This window comes from Quercus robur, chromosome 9, assembly GCF_932294415.1.
Source record: "Quercus robur chromosome 9, dhQueRobu3.1, whole genome shotgun sequence".
Lineage (NCBI taxonomy): Eukaryota > Viridiplantae > Streptophyta > Magnoliopsida > Fagales > Fagaceae > Quercus > Quercus robur.
In genome coordinates this window covers 30,770,603-30,786,543 of record NC_065542.1, presented here as the reverse complement: position 1 = coordinate 30,786,543, position 15,941 = coordinate 30,770,603, and the positions used below count along the sequence as shown (strand labels likewise).

At 41.9% G+C, this 15,941-nt stretch overlaps 1 protein-coding gene across 1 annotated transcript; it reads right to left on the bottom strand.

Annotated features, from left to right (window-relative positions):
* Nucleotides 1-14,425: 14,425 nt before the first annotated feature.
* On the bottom strand, nucleotides 14,426-15,355 carry LOC126700963 (uncharacterized). The gene has a single exon (XM_050399122.1). The coding sequence runs from the start codon at nucleotides 15,353-15,355 to the stop codon at nucleotides 14,426-14,428; it is 930 nt and encodes a 309-aa protein (XP_050255079.1).
* Nucleotides 15,356-15,941: the final 586 nt, after the last annotated feature.

The following is a 15,941-nucleotide window of genomic DNA, read 5'->3' as shown; positions in this document are numbered from 1 at the left end:
ATGGGACTGACGAACTCAACTCCCATGGACGATCCCATCAAATGTACTAGTCCACCTTGACATGACATGGACGAACACAGGAGAGCCATTAATAAGAGCCTTCAATGCCTTGGACAGTTACCAAATGATTGATAGACCATTGGAGCCTTATCAAAACCCATATTCATAAGCCCTGAGGCATTAAAAAAGGGCACTAAAGACACAATTAAGGCCCCCAATGGCTAGGAACCATGAAGCTGTATATATACACACTGATCAGAGACAAACCAGGTACATAGACTCACCCAAAAGTATTCATAGATACTTTGATATTCAATACTCTCTTATTATTCTCTAAAAACTTCTATATATTGACTTTGGCATCGGAGGCGTGGTGGCAAGCACCACATCGGTGACCATCTTAAGGGAGCCATTATCCCACATTTGCAGAGATAGTGACGAAGATTTGGCTTCATTTGGACTAACCTACGAGACTGACGATTTAGACATCATCAGCGGGCATGAATCGAAATTGGGAAAATTTATGGGGGCATTTTTGGCAACACGTGACATTCAATCAAAATGAGATTTATTTATTGATGATGTGTAAGATCATCAGTCCTGTTGGTTCATCTAGATAGAAATGAATCCTAGTCGTTGTTCCTACAAACTTAGGACACAGTCTCTCCTAAGGTGGTCACCGGTGTGGTGCCTGCCACAACTTCTCCAATACCAAAGTCAGTATATGGAAGCTTTTTGAGAATAATAACAGAGTTCTGAATATCAAAGTATTTTTAGGTGGATCATATGTACTTGGTTTGTCTCTAATTAGGGTGTATATATATAGCTTCTTGGTTTCTAGCTGTTGGAGCCTTAATTGTAGTTTTAGTGCCCTTTTTGTAATGCCTCAGGACACATGAATATGGGTTTCGATGAGGCTCCAACGGTTTACACACTGGTTGGTAACTGTCTGTGGAATTGAATGTTCTTATTAATGGTTCTCCTACATTTGTCCGTGTCATGCCAAGGTGGACGAGTATATTTAATGAGGTCGTCCAAGGAAGGTGAGTTTGTCAGTCCCATCAGCTGCCCCCCAGGTTTTATGGTCGTCGTGATGTGTCATGATGACTATCAGAAGATGAAAGGTTTTCTAATTAGACATGGCTCTTGGGATTTCGCTCCACATTTAATGCGTGGTGGCGGCACCACACACATTGTGGTCACGTGGTGTGTTCTGACCAGTGGAGTTAATGCTCCAATTGTGTGACTCTTAGGTTTTCAACTGAATTTCAGTTTTTGTCCCTTGGTTTTTAAACTTCCCTTCTTTTCACTTTCCCCTTCACATTCTCCAACTTCCAATCATTGCTCTAAGCTTCTTCTTCTCCAACCTATTTTTGCGATTTTCTTCGAGCCAATGCATTTTGTGCTTGAGCTCTCTGTGCTTCCTTTTGAGGTATGCCTTTCTTCTCCCCCCCCCCCCCTCACCCCCCTTTTTATGGCATAGATATAGATTATGCTCGAATTTTTTTTTTTCTTTTTGGTTTTTGGGGTTTTTAGGATTCATCTCTTTTCCTCCATTTTCTGGTCTTCATGGCCAATAGCTCCGAGGTTAGGGTAGCTTGCCCTTCAGTTTCCTTCTTTTTGTGCATTTGGGGGCTTCTTTAGGTGCTTCTCGTGCCTTTTTCCTTTCAGTTGAAAACTTTGTTTTTGAGGGTAGTAGTTTAGGCGTTGTATTGGGTGATTTGTTCCCTTTGCTTTGTCAATCAATTTATTGGTTAGAGGGTTTGGTGAGTGAGTGAGGGATAATGTTTGAGGTTAGATCCAGTGAGCTCGAGACTGGGTTGTCTTCTAGCAACAACCCAATGGAGATGAGGGATGATACTGTCGTTTCCGTCCCTCGGGATGTTAGGACTTTTTCTGCTCTTGGAGAGGAGTATGGTCTAGATGCTGAGATCCTCTCCAGATTTAGCCAAAGGTTTCAATTTCTTGAAAGGGGTTAGGGTTCATCTTCCTCGACCAAAGGAACGAGCTTGTCATTTTTCGCCTGGGGAGGTGTGCTTCTACAGGGCTACCTTCCTGAGTTGGCTCAGATTCCTCGTCCACCCCTTTATCATGGAGTTTCTAAACCACTTTAGAATCACTCCTGGGAAACTTAAGCCGAACTCCTAGAGGATAGTGGTCAGCTGTATAGAGATATGGCTGGCTACTGCTGATGGGGATATGATAAAGGTGGGCGAGCTCGTTTATTTGTACCGTTTGAAAGAATCTAAGGAGTTCGGGTACTATGAGCTAGTGCCTTGGGTCAGGGAAGCTAGGATCGTCAGGGACTTGCCCTCGTCATTCCGGTACTGGAAGTCCCGATTCGTCTTTGTCTTCGGGGATGAGTTTGAGACCCTTTTTGGCAAAGTTTGGGGAGACGTCCCTAGGTTGCTTTGTCGGTGAGGAACCATGAGTCTAGATGCGCCGTCTTTCTGCCAGTCCTTCATCAATATCATTAATCTATTTTTTCTGGCTCACATTTTGTCACTTACTAACTTCCTTGCTTGTTATCTTGTGCACAGTTAAGAGACAGCTAAAGCTTAAAAGCAGATATAGGCAGCGTGTTAAAGCGACCATTGAGTACGTGAGGACAATAGAAGACTTTGACAATCTGGTTGACTCTAGGACTCTAGCTTTTCACTACCATGGTCTAGAGCCCTCTGCTTTTATCTTGCGAAATATAGAGATTGAGCAGAAAAAGAGTAAATGTTGGTTGAGTTCATCTATGCTACTCCTTCCTTCTTCTTTCTCTTTCTCCTTTTTTTTTAAAGTGTTTTTCCTCTTGCAGGGATGATGATGAAGTTCAATCAGGGGATGTATACATGAATGAGGGCTAAGAAGAACGAGCCCTTTTCCAATCTTGGGGTCAGAACTGTGCGCGTGGTGGAGAAAGGGGCCTCCGCCACTTTGGCTACCCCAGCCACCCCCGGGACTGAAAGGATGAGGACAGCCTCCCCAGCTAGCTCGGTTAAAGAGATCATCCCTCTTCGAAAGAGGTAGCATACAGGTGACAAGGGGAAGGATAAAGTTGACTCTTGTTTGTCCAGTGTCTAGGACGACGCTGGCGTCGTGTTGGCAAGTGCACAAGAGGCCTTTATTGCTGAGGAGATGAAGGTATTCTTGGGCACGTCTCCTAATGAAGTTGTGGGTCATCATTTCCACAAGCTCGTCCAGGTAGTGTACTTGTGCAAATTCATCCTTTGTTTTATTTTATTTTATTTTTTGCATTTTTTTGAGTTCTGGTTTCTTCTTTCAGGTGCTAGGGGAGAGCCTTCATATCACTTTAGAGTTCCTTACCCAGGAGATGAAGGTGGCGTTCGCAGTGTCCCAGGTGGAGGTTTTGGAGGCAGAGAACTCCAAATTGAAGAAGGATCTGATCGCTGCTATGGATGAGGCTAACTCCATCAAGGAAAAGGTTAAGGGCCTCTCCGATGAGCTGAGGGTGGAAAAGAAACTAACTTTGGAGAAGGACGAGCAGCTTTTGGCCATGAAGGAAAAAATCAAGACGATTGCTGTGAAGTCCGTGGAAGCCTTCCGGACGACAGAGGAGTACAACACCGTCCTCTTTAGCTAGTACTTCAAAGGTTTTGAGCTCCTGAGGCAGTATCTTGCCAAGCATCCTATCGAAGTTGATTTATTGAATCTAGATCTTGAAGATGTGGACAAGGAGATGGCAGCTGACGAAGCTTCTCAGTCCCTAGCTCTTGAGGGTGATGCTTCAGCCGGTGACAACGTAGCTACAGACTCCTGAACCTGTTTACTTGCCTTTCTTTTTTTTTTTTCTTTTTTCTTTTTTTTGGGTGCTCGGTGTGTTTTGGGCTTTTTAATTCTAATTTTAGAACAGTGTTTCTATCCTATTTTAAGAACAATTTTTTTCCCAGTGTTTATGGGATTTTACTTACCGTATTGAAACAATGTTGGTTACCCACTGTTTTTGGGCCTTCAGTTATTCAATAATTTTTATACTTACCTGTTTTCATTCCTTCCTTGCATGATACTTAGTGACTGCTCCTTTCCTTTAGTTGCCTCTTTTGCATTAGTAATTTGCATTGTTGTGACTTAGTTAAAGTTTCTGTTGTGACTTGTACTCATTGATGGAGTCTTGTCCCGTCATTAATTTGCATCCGTCTAGGCGGGATTTTGCTACTTAGCTTTTGTGCCTTACGCCCAATTAAGGGATCTCGTTACTTTTAGCTTCGTCAATAACTTACATCCGTCTAGGTGGAATCTTGTTACTTAGGCAATTTTTGTGACTTACACCCATTTAAGGGATCTTGTCATTTTTGGTTTCGTCAGTAACTTACTTCCGTGTACGCAAAATCTTGACTTAGCCAATTTTTGTGACTTACACCCATTTAATGGATCTCGTCATTTTTGGCTTTGTCATTAACTTACATCCATCTAGGTGAAATCTTGTAACTTAGCTAATTTTTGTGACTTACACCCATTTAAGGGATCTTGTCATTTTTGGCTTCGTCTGTAACTAGCATTCGTCTAGGTGGAATCTTGTTACTTAGCCAATTTTTGTGACTTACACCCATTTAAGGGATCTTGTCATTTTTGGCTTCATCTATAACTTATATCCGTCTAGGCAGAATCTTGTTACTTAGCCAAATTTTGGCTTTTAAGCTACTAGGTTTGCTTGCATTAGGTCATTGGCTGAATAGTTCTTTTATTGCTTTAAAAAATGAATACAATTATCTGTTATGTCTATTGGTGGTACTTCTTCAAGTGCTCAATGTTCCATGGTCGGGGTAATCTCTACCCATCTAAGGTCTCCAAGTGATAATTGCCTTGTCTAGAGTAATGAATGACCCAGTAGGGTCCTTCCCAAGTTAGGCCGAGTTTCCCTTGGGCCGGGTCTTTGGTTGCCGGGGTGACTTTATGCAGGATAAGGTCCCCTATGTCAAGTTGTCTAAGCTTCACTCTCTTATTGTAGTATTCAGCCATCTTCTACTAGTACTTCGTCATTCTATTGGAAGCTCCATCTCTAACCTCGTCCAAGCAATCCAGGTTGACCTTTAATTGATCGTCGTTGCTTTCTTTGTGGAATGTCTCTCGTCTGATGCTGGTTATTCCCACCTCGACCGGGGTTACTGCTTCGGTGCCAGAAGTGAGTTTGAAGGGGGTTTCTCCTGTCGAGGTTCTTCTTGTAGTCCTGTAAGCCCACAAGACATTGGGCAATTACTCCGGCCAGGCTCCCTTGGCGTCATCCAACTTGGCTTTGATGATCTTGAGTAGTGTTCGATTAGTCACCTCTGTCTGTCCATTCGCTTGTGGGTGTCCCTAGGCTTGAGCAAAAATCTCTAAAGCCTTGACTGTCGAATTGTCACCCAATATCTGATATGATCGTCCGTGGAATCCTGAATCTGCAAATTATGTTCTTCCATACAAAGCTCTGGATTTTTGCTTTGGTGATGGTTGATAATGCCTCTGCTTTAACCCATTTTGTAAAGTAGTCAATAGCGACTAGTAGAAACTTTACTTGTCTCTTACCTCGGGGCAATGGGCCGACAATGTCAATTCCCCATTGTGCAAATAGCCACGGGGAGGCTATTGTCGTCAGTCTTTTTGCTAGAAGGCGCTGGAAATTTCCAAACCTTTGGCATTTGTCGCATTTCTTGATGAGCTCCCTTGCTCTCTTTGCTAGTAGGCCAGAAGTAACCTGTTTTGATAACTTTACTTACCAAGGATCTAGGGCCTGCATGGTCTCCGCACACCCCTTCATGGATCTCTTCCACTAATACCTGCGCTTTAATAGCTGTCTTAAGGCGGTACTCACTGTCGAATTGGCTAAGCTCAATCGCCCACTAGACCATTCTACCTACCACGGACTTGTTCATGGACTTTTTAATGGGTTGGTCTGTCATTACCAAGATAGGGTTCACCTGAAAATAAGGTCGCAATTTGCACGAGGCTACTATTAATGTGAATGTGATCTTCTCAATTCTCGGGTACTTGGCTTCTGCCCCTTGGAAAGCTTGACTGATGTAGTAAACTGGGAGTTTTTTTTCTGTCCTCTTCCTGAATTAAGGCTGCACTTATGACCGTGGTTGATACTACTAGATACAAGTATAGATTTTCCCCCTCCTTGGATGGGCTCAAGAAGGGTGGATTGTTTAGGTAGCGCTAAGTTCTTGAAAAGCTACCTCACATTCGTCAATCTAAGGGAAAGCTTGCTTTAACATCTTGAAGAAGGGTAAGCACTTGTCCGTTACTTTAGAGACGAACTTGTTGAGCAGCGCTATCCTTCTTGTGAGCTTCTAGACTTCCTTGACGGTCTTGGGCGACGCCATATCAAGTATTGCTCTCACCCTTTCTGGGTTTGCTTCTATTCCCCTTTGGGAGACCATGAACTCTAAGAAGTTCCTTGAGGCCACTCTAAAGGCACACTTACTTAGGTTCAACTTCATTTGGTACTGCCTGAAGGTTGCGAATGTCTTGTCTAGATGTGCAAGCTCTTCCTTACTCTTGATGAGCATGTCATCCACACACACTTCTATATTCCTTCTAATCTGCTTGCTGAACATTTTATTCACTAACCTCTGGTAGGTTGCTCCTGCATTTTTCAACCCAAAAGACATTACCTTATAGCAATAGAGCCCTTGGCTCGTGATGAAAGCAGTTTTCTCCTGATCTTCCTCAACCATCTTGATCTGATTGTACCCCGAGAATGCATCCATAAATGTCAGTAGTTTATGTCCTGCTATGGAATCCACTAACTGATCTATCCTTGGTAGAGGGAAACTGTCCTTTGGACAAGCTTTGTTTAGGTCCGTGAAATCCACACACATTCTCCATTTTCCATTTGCTTTCTTTGCTAAGACGACATTGGCGAGCCATTTTGGGTAGTAGACTTCTCAAATAAAGCCTGCTGATAACAACTTGTTGACCTTATCTGTAGTTGCTTGATTCCGTTCTGGAGCGAAGAATCGTCGCCTCTGCTGGACGGGCTTCTTCTTGTGGTTCACGTTTAGCCCATGTTGAATGACTTCTAGGGATATGTCTGGCATGTCCTCGTGACTCCATGCGAAGTCGACCAAGTTTTCTATAAGGAACTGGATGAGTCTCGTCCTTATCTCAAGACTCAAAGCTGTCCCTATTTTGGTTGTTCTTGCTGTTTCTCCTTAAACCAACTCTACGGTCTCTAGGGCTTCCACTTTATCTTCTTCCTTCTCCTCAATCATCCACGTATGGTTTTCTCTTGCAACTAACACGGCCTAGTAGCATTCCCTGGCTAGTACTTGATCTTCTTTTACCTCGCCTACACCGTTTTCTTTTTGGAATTTTACCTTTAAGCAATAGGTGGACGTGGCTGCTTTCCAACGGTTGAGTGTGGGCATCCTGATGATCATGTTGTAAGATGAGGGACAGTCTACTACCAAGAAGTCCAATTGACGAGTCAGTTGCCTTGGGTAAGCCCCCACTGTAATCGTTAGTGTCACTATGCCTTTAGGATACACTTTGTCTTCACTAAAGCTAACGAGGGGGTAGTCAAATGGGCGCAGCCTTCTTGGATCTAACTTCAACTGCTGAAAAGCAGAGAGATAGATGATGTCTGCAGAGCTGCCGTTATCTATGAGGATTCTCTTGGTATTGAATCCTTCTATTGTGAGCATTATGACCAAGGGGTCGTCATGAGGTTGCTTCACTCCCCTAGCATTTTCTTCTGAGAAAAACATGTCCCTGTCCGTTCATCTCTGCTTTAAGGAGGGTATTTTGTGGACGTTGTTTACCTGCCTCTAACATGCTTTCTTGAGGGATCTGAACGACCCACCTATGGATGGCCCACTTGTGACTGTTTTTATCTCCCCGACCACGCTTGGCGAATGTTGGAACGTGTGGTCCTCGTCTCTAGGTGAGGCTTCGCGTTGGTTCTTGTTGTCGTCTTTAGACCTACTAGGTTCCCCCTTCTTCACAAACCTCTGCAGTTTCCCTTTTTGTATGAGTTCCTTTATTTGCTCCTTTAGGTCCCTACAATCCTCTGTGTAGTGGCCGTGATCCTTGTGGAAACGACAATACTTCTTCTTGTCACACATATTGGGTGACGAATGTAATGGCCTTAGCCACTTGAGGTAGTGCTTATCTTTAATCGGCGCCAAAATTTTATCAGCAGGCATAACTAAAAGAGTGAATTTTACTGTCTGAGGAGCTTTTTCGTCTTTCCTTTTAACCCTGTCATTAGTCTGACGATCTTGGCATTCCCTTTTTCGTCCTTTACGATCATCCTCCTTCCTTGCTTTTTCACTAGTCTTTTCTGCATCCTTTATCACGACTAAAGCGTCTTCTGCATTCATGTACTTCTGTACCTTCAAGAGCATTTCTACCATCGTCTTAGGAGGATTCTTCACGAGTGAGACCATGAACTCCGTGGACTTCAATCCAGCTTTAAAGGTAGTTAACTGCAATCATCAGCTTCGTCTACCTCTAAAGTTTCCCAAGTGAAGCGTTTCACATATGAACTTAGGGTCTCTTTATCCCCTTTTCTAACGGTGAGTAAGTGGTCTACTGGCCTCCATGGGCGTTGCCCTCCAATGAAGTGGCGCAAGAAGGCATTGCCCAACTGCTCAAAGTTGTCGAGGGACGATGTTGGTAACTTCATGATCCACTCGCTTGTAGCTTCTTTGAGAGTGGTGGGGAAAGAGCGACATAGTATTTCGTCAGAAGGCTGTTGAAGGCCTAGTGTTGTCTTGAAGATGTTGAGGTGGTCCAAGGGGTCCTTAAGTCCATCAAACTGTTCAAGTTGAGGTAGGCGAAATTTCGACGGCACTGGCATTTTAAAACTGCCACTGTAAAAGGCAAATCTGTCATCTTGACCATCCTATCCAGGCTTCGATTTGTCTTCCCTTTAATGGCATTCCACAGCTCGTCCATCTCTTTTTTCATCTCCTGGAGAAGATCTGAGTTTGGTTCATCTGGAGTAGCTGGTCTTCGACAATCGCTCCTTCTATGGCTATCTCCCTCATCTTCTTGATTGGCCCTAGATCGGTTCTCCTTTTGCTGGAGCCGTAGCCTCATCTCCTGGTTCTGCCTGGTGAGTTCTTCCACGCTAGCTGCAAGTGTCTAGATTTGCAGGGCTAATGCTGTAGGATTTTGGTTGGACTCCATCTGAATTTGGGAATTGACTGGAACCATGCTTTCTAACCTAAGTGTGAAAATGCCGTTCCCACAGACGGCACCAAACTGATGATGCGTAAGATCTTCAGTCCTGTTGGTTCATCCAGATGGAAATGAATCCTCGTCGTTGTTCCTGCAAACCTAGGACAGAGTCTCTCCTATGGTGGTCTTCGGTGTGGTGCCTGTCATAATGTCTCCGATGCCAAAGTCAGTATATGGAAGCTTTTTAAGAATAATAAGAGAGTTCTGAATATCAGAGTATTTTTGGGTGGATCATATGTACCTGGTTTGTCTCTGATCAGGGTGTATATATACAGCTTCATGGTTTCTAGCCGTTGGGGCCTTAATTTTAGTTTTAGTGCCCTTAGGGCTCCAATGATATGCACACTAGTTGGTAACTATCCGCGGCATTAAATACTCTTATTAATGGTTCTCCTGTGTTCGTCCGTGTCGTGCCTAGGTGGACGAGTATATTTGATGAGGTCGTCTAAGGAAGGTGAGTTCATCAGTCCCATCATTTATTTCACAAAATAACTCCTAGTACTAAACAAAACATAAAAAATAGATTGACACCTATGACAAAGCATTGCTGAAGTTGTTGCTTGTAGATTTGTGTTAGAATTATATATATGGTTAAATAATAATGGTTTGTCTCTTTTACCCTACATCCCATTTAAAATCTTACCTGTTTAGCTTCATTTATTAAATGGTAGTTTGAGCCCGCACATAAAGGAGATTGTTAGAATTATATGGTTAAATGATTAAATTTACTATTTCCCATTAAATGCTAAGTTTTTTTTTTTTTTTTTTTTTTTTTGATAAGGAAATCTATGCTTGCATTTTATTCAATGTACTGGAACATCAATTAAAACATAATCAGCAACATCTGATGGAACAGACTCTATCCAAACAAACAAAGGAAAAGACAGTCTTGCTCTCTAAGCTAAGGCATGTGCAACAACATTCTCTTGCCAAACAATGTAAGAGAAAGAAAAACTCTATAAGGAGCTAACATGAGTTATAATATCTCTAGCTAAATGACCAAAAGATGAGGAAGATATAGTGCCCATCTGTAAAGCTTTAATCACAAATTCTGAGTCACCTTCAAAATGCGCTTGTTGTAGTCCAAGTTCAGCAACAAAAATAACGGCACGACTCGCTGCCAATGTTTCCAAGTGTTCCGCTGTACATGGCTTCCTAATTTTTTCTGCCAATGATGCCAGGACCTGACCTGCAGAATTGCGAACTACAATGCCAATTCCTGCCTCTTCGCTTTCATTAAACATTGCGCCATCGAAGTTTAATTTATATTCACCCGGTTTTGGAGGCTGCCACCTGCGATTTCTTGCTGGATTTCTAAGCTTGCATCTGCATAGTGAGTCTCGGCTAGCATAGAACAGTTCCAGGTAAGTTTTTGCCGTGTCTCTAATCTTGTCGAGCGGTACAGCTTGCTCCTTGAGGAGTCTGGTTTTGTTTCGGTGGACCCAGATATGCCAAGCGGAGATAGTAAACAACTCTACCTTACCAGATTTCGGTCAAACAGATCCAAGAAGTTTCCTTGCTCAGCTTCAAACCGATTGACCCAGCCAAAATCGACACACCAAACCTGTTTTATCGCTTCACGATCCCATAAAGCATGCTTCGTATCCTTATTGCTTTTTCCACATCGGTGGCACAGTGATTCCGAAATGATTTTTCTCCTTAACAGATTTGTTTTGGTTGGCAAGCTATTTGTACAAGCCCTCCAAAGAAAGTGTTTGATCTTCCCTGGCACATTGAGCTTCCAAATCGCTGAACATATACCTGATGTTGCTGTCGACTTTGAGATTGAAGCTTCCTCTCGTCTTGCATCCTCACAAATAGCTTTGTACCCTGACTTCACCGAGTACACTCCATCTTTTTCCATTGACAAGTACAGAAAATCCGATTGGGGGAATACATCTAATGGAATTGCTTTTATTTGTTGTGCTTCAAATGGGATGAAACAAGAGTTAATCACCTGCTCATTCCATTGACCCAAGTTCTGCTCAATCAAATTGTCCACTCTAGCCTCACTGCCTAGTGCCGTGAGGGATGAGGTGATTTTTCCTCCATTTGTTTCAGGCAGCCAGCTATCTTTGAAGATTCTAATTGACTTTCCATCACCCACATTCCATTTTGCACCCATGGAAATAACTTTTATTGCCATCAAAATGCTTTTCCACGCAAATGAACCCGCAGATTGTTTGGCCTAAAAAATGGTACCATTTGGAAAGTATTTTTACTTAAAGACACGACAAAGCAAAGAATTTTTATCATGAATAAGTCTCCATACCTGCTTGGCTAGCATTACATCATTAAACTTTGCTAACTCTTTAAAACCTAACCCTCCTTTCTTTGGTTTGCAAAGTGTCTCCCAATTTTTCCAATGGATCTTCCTGCACTCACCATGTTGTCTCCACCAAAATTTCCGAATCAACTTCTCAATGTCCTTGCAAAGACCCAATGGGAGTTTGAAACAACCCATTGCAAAAGTGGGTATGGCTTGCACTACTGCCTTTAAGAGCACTTCTTTCCCTGCCTGAGATAGGACTTTTTCCTTCCACTATAGGTAGCCTCAAATACTTCTCATATTGCTTTATCTTTTATATAGTTTAAACTTGCTCTCCTATTCTTCCCCACTACTGCAGGTAGGCCCAAATACTTCTTGTATTACTTTATCTCCGAGACATAAATAAGATCTTTTATTGAGTTTTTTGTTTACTCGGTCCCTGATTTGCTAAAAAATAGAGCTGTCTTCTCTATATTTATTTGTTGGCCCAAAGCTTTTTCATAAACCTTCAAAATGCTTTGGATGGTGTTTACCTCTTCCAATTTTGCTCAACAAAATAGGAGGTGTCATCTGCAAAAAACATGTGAGAAATTTTTGGTCCTCCCTTACAAAGAGAGTAACCCCAAATATTCCCTTCATTTATAGCATTATTTATCAAACCATTCAGACCTTTAGAACATAAAAGAAAAAGGTAAGGAGATAGAGGATCCCCTTGTCTCAACCCCCTTGTTGGTACAATGTTATCCCTTAGTTCCCCATTTACCATAATAGAGAAATAGGCCAAGCTAATACATTCATACACCCACCCAATCCATTTTTCATGAAACCCTATCCTCTCCATAAGTTTTACAAAATAAAAATTCACTCCACCCTATCATAAGCCTTACTCATGTCTAACTTCATAGCTATAAAACCCGTTTTTCCTGTCTTCTTTGTTTTCATATGGTGTAAAGTTTCAAAAGCTACTAAAATATTATTTGAGATAGCTTTGTCAGCCTGGAAGGCACTTTGAAACTCAGAAATAATTAGAGGCAATAATTTTTTCAATCTATTTGCTAGCACCTTTGAAATAATTTTATACAAGATATTACAAAGAGCTATAGGTCTAAAATCAGAAACTTTCTCAGGACATTTAACTTTAGGAATAAGAGTAATATAGGTATGGTTCAAACCTGTAAAGATTTTCCCCGTGTTCAAACAATGCAAGATTGCATCAGTCACATCATCTCCAATATTTTGCCAATAATGTTGCTTAAAAATTGGTGACATTCCTTCCAGTCCTAGTGCTTTCAGTGGTGCCATTTGATTTAGAGCCAATTCAACTTCAGCTCTTGTAAAATCCTTGGTAAGCTCCTTGTTCATTTCTTCCGTTACTACCCGCCCAATATATTGTGTCACACCATCTATCTCACTCAGGTTTGAGGAGGTAAATAGTTGCTAGTAGTAGTTTTCTAATAGACCCACCACCCTATCACCTCCCATACACATCACACCCATTGAGTCCTTTAAACCCAAGATCCTATTTCTCCTAAATCGTTGGGAGGCTTTATTGTGGAAATAGCTTGAATTTTTATCTCCTGACTTCATCCAATGTGCTTTGGACCTTTGGTACCACATTTTTTCTTCTTTCACTAATAATCTTGCCAAATCACTTTTCAATTTTACCAACAAATCCACATTGTTACTAGCCAAAGCCAACACTTCTGCTTCCCTCAACTTCTTTTTTTTTTTTTGGGGGGGGGGGGGGGGGGTAATTTCTCATGTAATATTGCTAAAACATCTCGTGCTCCACCATTTTAATTTTTCCTGGCATCTACCCACTTTCTCCACCACCCTACCCATTGGTGAATCCCCTTCCCCATCTCGCCAAGCTGATGTCACTGTGTCGTGGCATCCCTCATCTTCCAACCACATTTGTCAAATCACCATGGTTTGTTATTCCTCATTGGAATACCACAACGATGAATAGTCAAAGACTTTTGATCCGACAAACCACATTCCAAAATCTTCACCTTAGTAGCCAAGTATTTTTCGAATCAATCTGTAGTTCCCACCGCCCTATCCTGCCTCTCCCACATTGATATTCCATTTGCAAAATTTTTGAACCACGTGAATTTACTTCCCACAAAACCCAAATCCAAGAGACCACATTCATCCAACACATCCTGAAAATTTTTCATTTGATTATAAGGTGTTAATCTCCCACCTTTTTTCTCATTTAACCTTGTAATCTCATTAAAGTCTCTTGCACACAGCCATGACACCTTGAACCTCCCATTTAAATCCCTCATAAGGTTCCAAGATTCCATCCTCCTTTGCGTCTCTGGCACCCCATAAAAACTTGTAAACCTCCACCCATCATCCTTCCCCTTATTAATTGATACATCAATATGATTTAAAGAAGAAGACTCAACCTCTAACTCCACTCCATTTTCCCAAATAGTGCTAATCCACTGCCCAATGTTACCTTTGTAGCTCCAAAATAATTACCCATTTGTAATCTGTCCCTAATTTCACCTAGCCTAGCTTCAACCAACCATGTCTCAGCTTAAAACACAACTGTGGGATCTTGTGCCCAAACCAAATCACCGAGCTCTTAAACTGTCTGCTGGTTCCCAAGCTCCCGATAGTTCTAACATAAAATACTCATTGTATCTGGTGGGGCTAGGAACCAGCCTCCACCACTTCAGATTTTTCTTCCCTACTTTTTGAAACCATCTGCTTCTTGATAGGTAACTCAGAAGGATTTTCTTCCGCCACACTAGTTCGTTTCTACCCCACCAAAACATTCATCACAGAGGGCACGATTAGTCTTTCCTGTTTCTTCCTAGACCATGTAGCCGGTTTGTATACATTTGGTAGAGATTGGGACTCTATTTGATTGATGCCTTCTTTTAGAGTCCCTGTATGATTCAAATTCTTCATCATACCTTCTTGGGAAGCCTTGGATAAGCCTGCCGCCTCCTCAATACTTTGCTCTTACTCAAACTCTATCAACTCCTTCGGGTGTGGAATCGTAGAATTTTTTGAGACAACCCGTGCACCTCCAACCACATGCTTATCAAACTTTTTTAATTCAGAATCAAGTTCTTCAACACACCGTTTGCAGAGTTCATTAGGACAAGCACGTGGTATTTCCTTAAATTTCTCCAACCCTCTTTCACGTGAAATTGAGTCTGTTAGTGCACTGTTGGCTGATGTTAATTCCCTTGAATCATGCTTCAAATCATTTATTTTTGGAATGGGGAGAGAGTCTTGATTACTCTGAATAACTTCCTCCACAATACCTGCTGCCAAATTGATTTCCTCACCCGTTTTTGAATTTGTAACCTCCCCCACATTGATACCATCATTAAACCCGTCCCCAAACTCCTCGGATTCCATTATTGAGTCGTCTTCCACGGTTGCTACCCTACCAATATCTCCGACCACCGTATCACTATGCCACCTCCCTGTTCTTGGCATGTCCTTATCTTTTGGCCCGGACTTATCATAGAAACCTGGAACAAAAATCACCTCTTGATTTGATGGTCTATATGGTGGTGCTTTTAACAATACGTTGAATTCCCTTTGTTCTACCTTTATAAGTGTGCCTTTGCTCTTAATCCACAATGGGCAGTCCCTATCACCATGAACCAGCTTACCACACCAAATGCAGAAATTTGGCAGACGCTCATACTTAAACGACACCCAAGATTTCTCCCCGCTCTCAAGAGTAATCACATTTCCCCTACACAAAGGTAGAGAGATATTAATCTTAACTCTTACCCTTATGAAGCTACTCCCTTCCTCAGTTTTAGCTCCAATTGATTGAACAACCTCCCTAATATTCTCACAAATCATTTCAACCACTTCAGTACACATAAAATGAATAAGGATGTCGTGAACTTGAACCCAAAACATTGCCATCTCAAAACTTAAAGAATTCAAGTGAATCCCTTTGTCATATCGTTTCACCACCACCAAATGTTTATCGAAACTCCATGGTTGATTTGACAGAATTCAATTCACATCTCGTTCATCAGCAACACAGACTAAACCTTATGATCCTTAAGATTTCGAATATTGAAGCCATCACTGCACCTCCAAACTTGTTTAAAGGTTCTTCCCATAGCGTCCATATTCAATGCACGTGTGGTTAAGAATTTTGCCGCGATTATAAAGTCATTTCTCTTGGGAATATTTGGTAGTACAAAACCCGTATTTTCCTTCTCTAAGAGTGATAATTTTCGCCAAGATCTGTAAAATCCTCCATGACAACAAAAGAAACTGTTTCCCGATACCCCAAAAGAAAAATCCACAAGCTCTACAAGCACACTTAGTGCTTAAGATGAAAAACACACCTGCAAAGAAGGACAAGGTTCTATTGCCTAAGAGAAGATGGGGAAGCCGTCTTTCTTAGCTACAGAGAAAAAGGAAGAGCTCTTAATGCTAAGGTTAGTCTAAACAAGTAACATGGTTTTATTATTTATAAAAACTAAGTTTTGATAGAAGT

What these genes read in the sequence shown, in the direction of transcription:
- LOC126700963 (XM_050399122.1), bottom strand. Translation starts at nt 15,355, where the DNA reads ATGGCAATGTTTTGGGTTCAAGTTCACGACATCCTTATTCATTTTATG.